The 14,008-nt window shown below is 42.0% G+C and overlaps 1 protein-coding gene across 1 annotated transcript in view; it reads left to right on the top strand.

The window, feature by feature from the left end:
- The window catches only part of plekha5 (pleckstrin homology domain containing, family A member 5), a 94,867-nt gene that overhangs the window by 65,736 nt on the left and 15,123 nt on the right, over window positions 1-14,008 (top strand). Inside the window, exons 5-10 of the mRNA XM_030770568.1 lie at window positions 1,352-1,469; window positions 2,027-2,131; window positions 2,961-3,033; window positions 7,216-7,316; window positions 8,809-8,924; window positions 10,660-11,580. Coding sequence (XP_030626428.1) covers window positions 1,352-1,469; window positions 2,027-2,131; window positions 2,961-3,033; window positions 7,216-7,316; window positions 8,809-8,924; window positions 10,660-11,580 — 1,434 coding nt within the window. The remainder of the gene's footprint in view (window positions 1-1,351; window positions 1,470-2,026; window positions 2,132-2,960; window positions 3,034-7,215; window positions 7,317-8,808; window positions 8,925-10,659; window positions 11,581-14,008) is intronic.

Below are 14,008 nucleotides of genomic sequence, written 5' to 3'. Positions count from 1 at the left end.
ACACACAGAGTCGTGGAAAAGAGGGTGCAGGATACGTTAAAGACCAGGAACACAAACAGACACATAAGAATTCTGCACTGCTCAGAGGATGCACAAATATGAAGATTTGCATTATTGCAGTGGTCAGCTACCAGCCTAACTTTTTTCTTGCACAGATTTGTTTAAGGTATAGACCATAGACCATACACACAAAGATGAATAAACCCGTCAAACAACTGTTATAATTTACATAACTGACATATTTATAAAGTGTACATGACTATTAAAGGTAGGCAAATTTGTGCACGTAAATTTCCAAGATGTACTCATTTTCTCCTTATGCTTTCAGTTAGTGATCTTTTCTGGGAACCTGGCTCCAGTAGCCAATGCATCTTGTTTAGATGTATGACAGAAAATACACAAAATATCGTGGCTTTTTTGCACCCTCTTTGGGGCTCCAAAAAAGGTCCAAAAGGATGGCATTGGACTCATCTACGGTAGCTACTATCTGATGCCATCCTTTTGGCCACGCCTATGACTGTGAGTTGTGTTTTTATGGTAAGCTGACCCAAAATGCAGCAGTGCTCTCCAACAGGCAGGAGTATTTTTACCCCTCTGTCTCATCCCTCGCTCCAGATAGCAGCATTCCCTCCAGACAACATCACTGAACTGTAACTGAACAATGTAGGCCAAAGCTGGGGGACAAGACATTTCATATCACGTCCCATATTTATCATCTCTCTCTGTGTCAGGAGAAAAGTGCAGATTTATAGCTATACTTATCCACTTTTGCCTGCTTCGTTAGATCATACAAAAGCCCAGTTTACTGCAGGCTCCTAATTAGACCCTGAACTTTTCTCTGCACAGTCAGTTTGCCTTCTGGTCAGATAGGGCATAAACTTCGATGCAGTTCAATTTGTCAGCATGGAGTTGACAGTCGATTTAAGGTGGACAGACGTGCAGGAATATATCAGTCCTGTCATGGAGTGAGTAATTGCTTTGATGCAAAGAGAGCTACAATTCCCCTCTCTCTCTCTCCCTCTTACTCTCCCTCTCTCTCTCTCCACACAGACTAATGGCTGGTTGAGAGATGCTCTCTCATTAAGACAAGAATTTAGAGGGCTGTGTCTCCAGGCTGACTGAAGCAATAGTCCTGCTATGAGGTCTGGGGTAGCGTAGCCCCTACCGCCCCAGCGCAATTCTCAAAGCAATCAGTCAGCCTTCACTGCTTCTTTAACCCCCTCATTGATTTGGCAGATTGATGCATGTCTCAGACTCATTAGGGTAGTCTTTTGTCTTTTCTCCAATTTTTTTTTTTTTTCATCACTGCTCTCTTTCCTCACGTTTTCTCTCTCCGTCTTTTCTGGTTCAGACCTGCACCAAAAGCTCCAGTGAACAAGAAAGACAGACCTACGAGCACCATGAGCGAAGCCTCCAACTACACTGGCGGATCAGACTACACCACCCACACTGGCAGCCCCACCTCCAGAGTGAGTCCTTGCGACCTCTAACCTCTGATCTTTGACCTTTTGGGACGGTGCTGTCACTGTTCTGGCTGGGATGACTTTGATGTAGTCCAGGCTATGGCACTATACAGATTTAACACAGACGACATAGAGATGCCTCTGAGTTAAGCTTAACTCTGTGTAGTGACAGAGTTATTTTGAGGAGTCTGAATAAAATGGGAGGGTAGATGGGTGCTATTGTATTTTGTTTTTTGTTTTATATTTAGTATTTGCCTGTTGCAGCCACCCCTCTGTGGCGCTGTCTTTAGAGGCTTAGGATGGAACATTTTCTGCCAGGGATTGCAAAACTTTTTTCCACTGATGAGCTATTATGCTGAAGTGTGCATTTGTACATAGCAGTAATACATTTCCCTGGTAATATATTGCCCCTGCATACACACTAATTTAAAGTTTAACATCAAATGGTTTTATGTATAAGGTGTAATTATTTATAACCTGATCACTGGGTAGTTTGTACTAGACCTGATTCTGCAGCAGCCTATTTCTGTTCATTTATTCTTACCATTTCAACTCACTTTCAGCCATCAAGGTCTTCAAAAAAAGTGCATAATTTTGGGAAGAGGTCTAATTCCATAAAGAGAAACCCCAATGCTCCAGTGGTGAAGAGTAGCTGGCTTTACAAACAGGTATTTCAGCTGTGCCAGGTGAACATTAACAGCCTGTATGTACATTTTGCTTGTCAAGTTTGATTCGGTCAGTTTCCTGCTTGCTAGAAGTGTCCTGCCGTTGAAATAAGGCGAGTGTCCTTCATAACTGAATTAGTTTTCATTGTTTCAGTTATTTAGTCATTTTTATACATACTGTTTATCCAGCAAAAGTGTCTAATTTCACTTTATGGTTTTCTCAGGTTACTCTCTTTCATTGTTTTCCTTGGTTCCAACTTCATTTCAAAATCAAAGCTGAATCTTAGATTTTTCCAGCTGAGCAGAGGCAGCATCGATAACCTCGTCTCCACCTCAGAGAATGATACAAGCCTACTCTTCCTTTGAAAGACACATTGATTTACTTTTTAGAGAGACTTCAGTTTTCCCCCTGCTTTCTGACCAAAGCTCTTTTATGAAAAGGGAAGAGTTCTTTTCGCTTTATTGTCTATATCATGGTTTCCAGTGTTATGAGGACGTGCTCTGTTCCCATCTTAAACATAACCCTGATACTTGACTTATATGTTGAATTAAGAAAGTACCATCAAATGGCTTGACTCATGACTTGAGAAGAATGCAGACAGTGAGTGACATTATCTTTAACACAGTAGGCTGGAGCACGATCTGAGAAAGAGAGAAATTGTGTTTTGTTATTAAGATATGAGGAAGAGCCATTTGTTTCAGTCTGGAAAGATAAAAGATTCTTAATTGAGTCTGTCAGAACAACAGTGGGGGCTTGCAGGCTTGGGCCAAGAGGAGCATTCTGATTGGTCAGCTAGTTGATTGATGGCTGCTGTTGTCTGGGTTCTTTCAGGACAGCACAGGGATGAAGATGTGGAAAAAGAGATGGTTTGTGCTTTCTGACATGTGCCTCTTCTATTACAGAGGTGAGCTCTCTCTCTCTCTCCCTCTCCCTCTCTCTCACACTGACAATTACATACACAACTATTTCCCATACACAAGTGTTTCCTTGGCACAGATACAATGCCTCTCTATTGCTCTATAGAAATCTCTATATAATTTCTCTACAAATTGCAGATGTAATGGCCAGTGCTAATTTATATTTGGCATCACACAGCCTACTTATTGTTTTGATGCCATTGTTCTATGTTGCAAATCATAATTTGGATCAAGTATTATTGTCTGTCTGTTGTTCAGCATTCTGCAAAATGTAGTACTGAGTTGACCATTGTGACCTTAGTGTCTTAGTGTGGTACGTGGACAAGTTAAGCGTCTGGTTCCAGTTTCCTGGTGTTACTCTTTAATATCCCTAAGTTGTGAAATTAGCTTGTTCCTCAGTGCAATCAGACAGCTCTTTTGTGACTTGTCCTAGGAGGGAATCCTGCTGATTATTGGCTAACAGAGGCTAGAGAGAAGTGTCCTCACATGCATGCACATGCACACGCACACACACACTCTTCCTCTGTCTCACAGACTCACATATTACTAACAACTAATAATATACACCTACAAAGACACTTACACCCTTTCTTCATTTCTTCGTTCTATCAGTTTATCAATATACCTCTCTTTCTTTCAGCCACTGTCTACCTGTCTGGTTAAATAGAGGTGTTTTGTTGGCCAGGATGTATAGGACAGTAGTAGGAATGTATATAAAGAAGAAGGACAGGCCTCCGTCACACTACAACTCATAACTCTTAATGAGCACAAGAGAATAACTCTGAGAGACACACAGAGCTCCGGTGTGATTAAAGCCCCTCACTCAATGGTGTAACCTGTCTGTTACTTATAAGTGCATCCTGTCTGTGGAGCTTGAAGTCTATTCAGTCTACTTAGTTTTTATTTCAGATGCCTGCAGCTAAAACAAGTGAAGTACAGATCTCAATGTATTTAGAAGTGTTGAAAGAGTTACAGACTCTTTGCTGATGTAAATGTCAGAAATCTATCCTTTTTTGGCATAAATCAATATACCCTATATGCATGCCTCAAAGAATGGTGGTTGCATAGTTTACATACATTTTGCATCACATCAAAAATTTTTCGAGCAAAGTGAGGATTCTGCACATTGGTTAAGTGATGCTTTCTGGCTATTTTTAGAGAGTTTTCTCTCCTGGTTTATTTGTTTACTCACATCCTTCCCTGTTCTCATCTGCTCTTTCTCTCACTCATGGTGTTGTCAATAATTCAGTACTGCAGCGCTCTATGGGGCTAAAGGCAGTCATCCTGCAATACTAACCAACACAATCCTTGTAGTACTAACCAACACAATGCTTATAGTACTAACCCACACAATCTATACAGTACTAACCCACACAATCCATACAGTACTAACCCACACAATCCGTACAGTACTAACCCACACAATCCGTACAGTACTAACCCACACAATCCGTACAGTACTAACCCACACAATCCATACAGTACTAACCCACACAATCCGTACAGTACTATCCTACAGTTCAGTTCAGTTTCAGTTTTATTAGTCATATGTAGGTTACCACAGGGCCATCGGAACAAGAGTATGAACAAGAGAACAAGAGAATGAAATGTGTTGAACGAGAAAACAGATCAGCTCAGCAATAAGAGCACTAGTCGTATAAACTATAGAATAAAGATGAGAAAATTTTAAATAAAATTGGGATGCGATGTGAGTAAAATATAACACGATATACATATATGAAAATGAGGATTAATCTGTGAAAGTGATGAGTGTATACAACAGTATTGCACATTGGGTATGTAGTAGTCCTGGTTCAATAGCAGCGTTCGTGGTTGATAGTGCATTTTTATGTAAACAGTGCAGTAACAGTAAACAGCACAGTAACAGTAAACACCACAGACAAGCAGGTCTTCAAATATATAATGTGGAATATTTAGATTTATGAGTTGAGAAGCTGGATGACCTGGTGGTAAAAATTGTCCTTAAGCCTGGTGGTATGTGCAGCCATGCTCCTGTATCGTCTGCCAGACGGTAACAAGGAGAACAGTCTGCGTGCTGGGTGGCTGTGGTCCTTGAAGATGCTGCGTGCCTTCCACAGGCACCGCTGGTGGAAGATATCCTGAATGGCAGGGAGTCTAATGCTAATGATGTGCTGTGCCGCCTCCACCACTCTCTGTAGTGATTTGTGGCTGTGGGCAGAGCAGTTCCCATACCAGACCATGATGCAGCCCATTTGCAAGCTCTCGATGGTGCACCTGTAGAAGTTTGTGAGGAAGCTGGCGTTCATGCCAAACTTCCTCAGTCTCCTCAGGAAGTAGAGCCACTGGAAAGCTTTTTTGGCCACGATGTCCGTGTGTAGTGTCCAGGAGAGGTCCTTGGTGATGTGCACACTGAGAAACTTGAAGCTGCTGACCCTTTCAACCTCAGCATCACCAATGCTGCCTCCTGTTGTCCACTTTAGTTTTACTGACATTGAGAGAGAGGAAATGATGGTGTTGAATGCGGAGCTGTAATCAATGAACAGCATTCTCACATACAAATTCCCTTTGTCCAGGTGGGTAATGACAGTGTGTGTCGCCAATGCGATGGCATCATCTGTGGCCCTATTTGGTCTGTATATAGACTGAAGAGGGACCAAGGTGTCAAGAAGGGAGGAGCAGATGTGGGTTTTGACTAGCCACTCGAAGCACTTCATGATGACATATGTCAATGTGACAGGGCGGTAATCGGTTAAACAGGAGGCCACTAGTTTCTTGGGGACAGGAACAATGGTGGATGCCTTGAAGGGGGTGGGGACCACAGACTGACTCAGGGAGAGGTTGAAGATGTTGATGAACACCTCTGCCAGTTGGTCAGAGCACGCCCTGAGAGCCCAGCCTGGGATACCGTGCGGCCCCGGAGCTTTGCGGGGGTTGACCCTTTTAAAGGACCGTCTCATGTCGGCCGGTTCTAGGGTCAATATGGCAGCCTCCCCGCCCACATATGGACACGTGGGGGTGCTGTGTTGTCCGCGTCGACCCGACCGTAAAAGGTGTTGATCTTGTCCAGGAGCGATGCGGTGGGTTGAACAATGTCCCCGTTTTTCCCTTTGTAGTCCATGATGCAGCATAATCCACTCCACATGTGTTTGGGGTCAGAGCTGTAATAGCTGGACTCCACTTTGTCCCTGTAGTCCCTCTTGGCATCCCTGATGGACTCCCGGAGGTCACATCTGGCTGCTTTGTAGGCATCAGGGGTCCCCTGAGTTGCATACAGTACCAACCCACACAACCTGTACGGTACTAACTCACAGAATGCATACAGTAGCCCTGTGGGGCTAAAGACAGGCATCCTGCAGTACTAACCCCCAGAATGCATACAGTACTAACCCACAGAATGCATACAGTAGCCTTGTGGGACTAAAGACAGGCATTTTGCAGTACTTACCCACAAATTGCATACAGTAGACTTGTGGGAATAAAGGCAGGCATTCTGCAGTACTAACCCCCAGAATGCATACAGTAGCTCTGTTGAGCATGTCAGGACAGCTATAGCGCAAGTAAACATGTATGTACTCTCTCTGAAGTATGTAATAAAATAGTGTCTGTCTCATTTAAGTCTCTGAACACTGATTTATCGTTCTTGAATTCTTGAATTTCTGTAACCAGGTACTCAGTTCTTAATAGGATGACTTAATTTATCAGCAGTGGGCTTATGAGAGTGCGGTCAGGAATGTCTCCCAGAGGTAACCGCGGGAAAATTAAATTTAACTACATTGATTAGCAGTTTCTTTTGGCTATATTAAGATATTTGCTTGTGGCTTTTGCAGAGCATTCAGCTAACATAAAATGAGTTTCCACACATAGCATTTTGAACTTCATTGAACTTTTAGAGTGACATCAGGATGGCATGTTTGTCACTTTGAGTTCGCTTTGGACCGCTGTCTGTAAGACACTGTGTGGAACAGATAGAATGTGGTTATCAGGAGTCTCACAGGGTCTGTAGTATAAAGTCTCAGAGAGCACTGCCATGCCTAGAAGCATGGCATCCAACATTATTCTAATCACCACCACAGTCATAGTGTTTATACTAGTGTTGTGCCAACATAAAAGCCCAAACAAGGCTTTACTCTGATGTAGGCAATTTTTTCCTCCTTTTAAAATATGCTAATGTTGGTTTTCATCCACAGATGAGAAGGAGGAAGGGATTTTGGGAAGTATTCTCCTGCCCAGCTTCCACATATCCATGCTGTCTGTGGATGACCACATCAGCAAAAAATATGCCTTTAAGGTCAGCATGGACTGGTTTCATCTCTTACCCTTAAAAGACATCATTCTGTTGGCTCAGTATATCAGTAATGGCATTTGAAGGGTTGCTGAGGGTTCTAACATGTTGTTTTTGGAACAGCTGGTAACTGCAACAACCGAGAAAATGAATTATTTCCACTTGAGATTAACTACTCAGCCATCAGAGCTGTAAAAACTCAGTCTGTTCATATACTTTAGATGTATTTGCCACTGCAGTGTAAGATGGAGACGTTCTTTTTCTTACCGCAGTAAGCAGATCCACAGCAGTGACAGGGCCCTCATTTCCTAAGTCTTGTGCCTACTCATATCATTTTTATAGTTATTTACATTAGGACATACTACTATGTCCAGCATACAGAGTCGAAGAGGGAACCCAAATGTAGTAAGGAAGAGATATCCAATGTTTTGAAGTTTCCCACAATATGAGAAACATTAAAGTTGAGGAAGAATCTTAAGGAAGCAGCTATAGCTTTAGGAGCCAAATGTCTTATTGGTTTTGGCGAAACTAATTGTCATATTTGCTTTTCTTGGTTTTGCCAAAGTTTTGCCAAAATTTGTCAGCTCTGAACCTAATCATTTGAGTAATTCAAAGAATAATTTAAAAAATCATCATCGAATAACTCTTGGTCCAGGCTTGGTCCTGAAGCAAATGTACTGAGCTGTGTAACTCCTGAATTCTCAGACTAAAATGGCTGCAGACAAAGGGAACGATAGCCTGAGATGTACTTGGCACTGAGGGAATTTATATGAACAAAGGATGCCTTTTTATCCATTCATTGCCTGTGCTCTGCTCACCCTGACATCGTGTTGACTCTTGGAATGCTGTGCTTTCTCTTTCTCTGCTGCCATAATGGTCTGGTTGGATGCTGATGGAGTTGTGAAAGCTTGGACTGTCGACATGTTTAATGAGTGGAGCACAGTTAGCATGGTAAGTGCAGTCATCTTCTTGTCTTTTATGACTGTGTATCACATGAATATGCTTAAACATAAGGCCTCTATTTGCTAAGATACTCACCAAGCATTTGTCATTCTGATTTCATTAATTGCTTGTTAATATTATGTATCATTACATACCGTGTTATACTATGTTTGGAGTATGTGTAAAGTACTACAGATATGCAGTTGCACTACACTCTTAGACAGAGTAGTCTCTGTCAAGTCATTGGCGTTTAGCCTCCCTCTGAGGGCTATAGAAAGGTTCAGTTTTGGCATGTAGCCTGAGGAGTCATAACCCCCTGGAGGAGGGTAGTTTGACGGGGGTTTGTCAAATCCATAATGAATGACTAGGGCTTTCTTCCTTTTCCATGACTGACAGCCCAATGTGCTTTTCCTATTGCTTTATCGAGGCCCACAGGAAAAACACATTCACAAACCTGATGTTTAGTACTTACTTACATTTGTCCTCTTTTTTCTTCTTTTTCTCTTTTTTTTCAGAATCATCTATCCATAGCGTTCATCCTGTCTTTTCCTGCTAGGCGACACACCCAAACATGCGGACATACTATTTCTGCACTGATACTGCCAAAGAAATGGAGTCCTGGATGAAGGTCATGACAGACGCAGCGTTGGTCCACACTGAGCCAATTAGGAGGTAGCTATACAGCTGCACATCCAATCAGCATGCCATGATTGGTTTACTACATTTCTGGAATACATATGAACCGCCACTTCCGTAGCTTCATGTTTTCCCTCTGAAGAGCAAAAGTAGTTAGTTTTCTTCGCTTTGCACTTTACACTCAATACAACAGAGGACTTTTAGTGTTGGTAATTGCTCTTTCTCTGTCCTTCTGTACCGAGAACTGTTTGGAAAGTGTTATCAACTAAAGCTTATTTTATTCTCTAGGGACCCCACTAAAAAACTCACTCTTCACAGATTTGTAAGATGCAAGAAAAAAATTTCAAGCTGTCGCTTCACTAATGCAATGTGCTTGTTATATGCCTAGAGCAGGTCCTGAAATTTTCCTCTTTTTTAGTGACAGAGCCCAAGATACCCAGAATACCTCAGCTGCCTCCCACAAGCTAAATAACTCTAAATTATTTAAGTCTAAATTAAGTCTAGATAGACTTGTATGTACTTTTTCACTTAGCATTTCCCTACACTTTTGAATCATATTAGTGCTCTTTCTCCAAAAACACCAGTTTGCACATGAAGAACTTTTAAAGGGTCAGAGAGTAGCTCAGTCTCTTTATAGTGATATATGTGTATGGAGAGTCTATATACAGCCTGCTGTTATGTGTACTGTGTGTAATTGGAAAGGCGGAGAGTCATTGCTGTCGGTGCATTATCGGTCACCAAAACGTCATGCTGGGAGAGTGGCCTGTCACTCAAGAGACCTTGCCTGAAGTGCTTGAGCCATAATGGCCCTGAAAGCTCCATGCTCCATTTACCTGCTGCAGTTACACATTCATGTCTGTATGAGAAAGAGCGGGAGAAATTTCATTCCAAACCTCAGTGGTAAACAGCTTAGGTCTTTATGATGGCTTACTTTTGTTCAAGTTGTAGACCAGCTTTGTTTTAGGATTTTGGGTGCACTTAATGTTTATATTTTATAAAAACTGCACAAGAAAGTGTGATTCCGTCAAAGTGAAATTAGCATGTGTTGTAAATGTAGGAATGAAATTAAGCTATTTGTATTTATACCGTAGTAACTTTGCACTTCCAACCAAGTACAGTTATCGGATATGCTGAACTTCTCGTGTTAAAAGAAAGGTTAAGGAATTTTAATTTTTTTAGGGTGTGTTTACTTTGAAACAAATTGTTTTGTGAAAATGAAATGTTTAAAACTACAACAAAGTGCTGTGTTAGTTTGTAAGCTGTTTGACCTGTTATCCAGACATACTAGAGCAAGCATGCACATTTAGTGCATTATCTAGGATACACTGTTTCTGGAGAGCATACCTTATACCTGCAGAATCTGATAACAAGGTCATGTGGTTTTACCAGTCTACTTTATTAGTGTTTATGTAGGAAGTCCGATAGACGGATGGCAAAAGGAAGTATTGTTCTCACTCAAATTACCTAAATGTAATAACATAAGTGGATTGAAAATTTCAATGCAGAATCAAATTAGGTTAGTCTGGTTCACATATACTCTCACTGACTCCAGTTGAGGATGCTCACATTATCATGGTGACACTTAGTGGACTGCATCACATTCCCATCTATAGCATTTTTGAGATAAACCATGCTAGCAAAGAAGAAAAATCATATCTTGTTTCTGGAGAATAACTATAAATTGAATTCCCATTTTAATTGCAGCCACTTCACTTTTTCATTTCCCTAACTCCTCCTCTCTCTCTCTCCTTCTCTCTCCTCCCCCTGTCAGATCGGAAAAGGTAAAGGTAGACCAGCGTGGGCCTCAGGAGATGAACAACATGTTAAATCACAGGATTCTGACCCCACCTGAGATCCAGAACAATGAGAGAAACCGTGAGACACTCCGCCTGGAGGAGAAAAAACAAAAACGCCTGGAAAAGCAGCACAGCATACAGCAAGAGAAAGACAGGAGTTCACACCATAAGGAACCAGAAAGATACACACTGCAGAAAGATGGAGAGACTTACACTTTACGAAAAGATGGCGAAAAGTACACTCTTCTGAAAGATGGGCAGAAGTACGCTCTTCAGAAAGATGGAGAAAGATATACGTTACAAAAGGATGGAGAAAAATATGCCCTTCAGAAAGACGGAGAGAGATTGTTACTTCAGAAGGATGGACAGAAGTACACTCCACATAAAGACCGAGAGCAACACACACTCCACAAAGACAGGGAGAAGTATGCCCTTCACAAAGAAAATGAGAAATACTCCGTGCAAAAAGATGGAGGGAGATACACTCTTCCAAGAGAGGGAGAAAAGCACGCCCCACAGATGGACGTAGAGCATCAGAACCTAAAGGGTGATAAATATGGTTTCCAGAAGGAAGGTGCTGTGGAGAGACCACTCACCAAGATCAACAGTATTAAGCTTCAACCTGCCCAGGCTGCAGCCATTGCTGCGGCCGTGTCCTCATCTCGGCAGCTCCAGAGCGCCGCCTCAGCTCAGTTAGGACATTTCAAACCCACCCAGGCCAATGGGTCTGGGGAGCGGAGCCCAGGGGAGCTGGGGAGCTCCCTGCCCCAAAGAACAGGAAGTAATGCACACCCTCCTGAGCAAGAGAGGACCCTGAGTAGAACTGAATCCATACAACAGCAAGACAAGTGGATGAGGACCCCACGCACACGAAGCTCAGATGATGAGACCAGAAGGTAACTGATCAGTGTGTCTGTGTGTGTGTGTGTGTGAGAGAGAGAGAGTTAACTGTTTTTGAGCTAATTTTTTTGCTTGTAGTTGAACTAATTTAATTTTGGGTAGGGATGTAATTGTTCTGTGGCAAAAACCACTGTCTGCTAAACAGCTGCTGATGAGTTATGCGGAACCCTAACCCTGCTGCCTCTGCCATGTCACATTGACACAGGACATAAATGGCAAACATGACATGATTAAGGTTTTATCTAAGAAGCTTTTGTAATAATGGAGAGACAGGGATGCAATAACAGGCCTGCAACTATCTGTAAAGTTTTCATTTATTTATTTTCTTCAAAAAAAAAAAAAGACTTGGTAGTTCCAGACGTTATATGCACTGTTTCAACATGCACTGTTATATGTTTAAATAAAAACTGAAAATACTACTAAGATTAGATTTAAATTGAACTGCCACCAAGCTATTCTAAGATGTACTGAAACTGCTAGTAAACACAACAGGGCTGCTCTCCAGCACTTCCCCTGACAGACCAGGTGCTGTCACTCTATGTATCTATCTCTATGTATCTATTATATCAGACTCTCTGTGTATTTCACCATCTGGTCACTTACTCAGTCTCACTGTAGACACCTAATGACAGCCCATAATTCTCTATGTTCTCTCCTTCTCAGACACCCCTGTCAACTTCAGCAGGACTGAACCACCAGTCTAGACTGCCTCTCAGTATCAAAAGACTGTTTCTCTGCTATGCTAATTAGCTACCTTCTCCTTCCAAAAAAAAAAGCAGTGTCGCTTCTAATAACCCAACCCTTAGCAAACAGACAGTTTGTTATGCCGGAGACGTAACATTTGCTGTCAGGGACTGCATTCTCGTTTTTCAGGGCTGTTTGACTAAAGGCGGAGGGGTGTTTGCTCTCTGTTTTTCTGCATCAGCTATTCCTCTTTTTCTCAGCTGAATAAATAATGGAACTTTGTCCAGGACAAAAGCAAAGTGCACCTCAAATTGCTTTACCTGTCAGCAAAGCGAAAGAGAGGGAATGTTATTGTATGCCCAATTCATTGTGGAGCTTCTGTGAGCTGTGAGCTGAAGATTACAATAGTATAGTATAATCTCTTTCAGCATACATATAGATACCACCTCTGCTCTCATAAATATTTCCACAAGCCAAGGATGCGTTTCTTACCGCAACAGCAGAAAAAATGCTTTTTTATGTGCCTCGAGATGATTTCACTGCAGATTATATGTAATATAAGTCACACATCACGTAAAATACATTTGGTTCCAAAATGCCCCATTTAACCAACTTGACAAATTGGTGCAAAGAGTGAACTGAGGAGTCTCCACAGTGACCCATTTTGTATGGAGTTAAGCTGTGGAGTGTTTCTCAAATAAAGTGTTTCACTTAGCTATTGAAATTGTTTTCTGTGTGTCTGAGCATCGTTTTTAGATGTCTGTGTTTAAGCGTGGTGGCAGTGTCCCAGTCCTGTCAGCGGTACATGATGCCAATCTTTTATAGCCACATCTGCCCTGGCTTTGAGTTTTCTTGTAAGGCCTAATCAGAGTCTGGAAAGAGGGAAAAGGACCTCTTTTGTTCACTATTTGCATACTTTGTGCCTCTGTCAAACTCAGAACAAAATGAAAGAACAGATAGAAAAGACATTTTTCTGTGTTTTCTGAATAAAGTTAGGAATTGCCGTAGACATAAGAGAAACTGTGGGGCTTTGAGTATTGGCAGTCTGATTTGGTTGTCTGAGACACTGATTGAAACGTTTTATAGAGTTAATCCTGGCATCTGCACAACATCATTTGGGTGTTCATGTTAAGCAAATTGAGTCTGTCTCGGTGCTTGTGGTTTTGGCACCGTGTTCTCTGTATTGATTATGGCTCTGATGCTTATGGACCATGAGTGCCAGCTCTTTGACTGATACTTTTTAAGTGCCCTGAGGGTTCAGTCAGGTCCCTGGCTCTCTGTGAGACTGAGGCTCAATGCCACATTGCACAGATCTGTTTTTGAGCTTGAAACCACACAGCAGGCTTGAATGTCTCTTCCTATTCCAAGTCATTAACGGCCTCTTTCAATCCTCACCCAGGCCGCCATTTACACTTGGCATTCCTGTCCCCCACTGGCACCAAACAGCACACTTTAAAATCTGTGGCATCTCTTCCAATCTGCTGGCAGAACACTTCAATTCACCCTCATTCTGTCTCTGAGAAGTGTGCAATTGCCACTGTATTATTTCACATCCCCCTAGTGAATTAGGAGAATGACTCAAGGACAAGATGTTTTCAAATTCCGATACTTGTGTAAGCTGAGGCTTCTTTTGATCTCAGTGAAGCTGAACATTTTCTGGGATTACATGTGAAGGTTCCACTGTTTTGTGACAGTGAAGCTGAACATTCTCTGCAATTACATGTGAAGGTTCCATTGCTT

The sequence above is a fragment of the Chanos chanos genome, chromosome 1, assembly GCF_902362185.1.
Source record: "Chanos chanos chromosome 1, fChaCha1.1, whole genome shotgun sequence".
NCBI classification, from domain to species: domain Eukaryota; kingdom Metazoa; phylum Chordata; class Actinopteri; order Gonorynchiformes; family Chanidae; genus Chanos; species Chanos chanos.
Note: the sequence above shows the minus strand (reverse complement) of the source record. Positions and strands in the feature narration are given on the sequence as shown.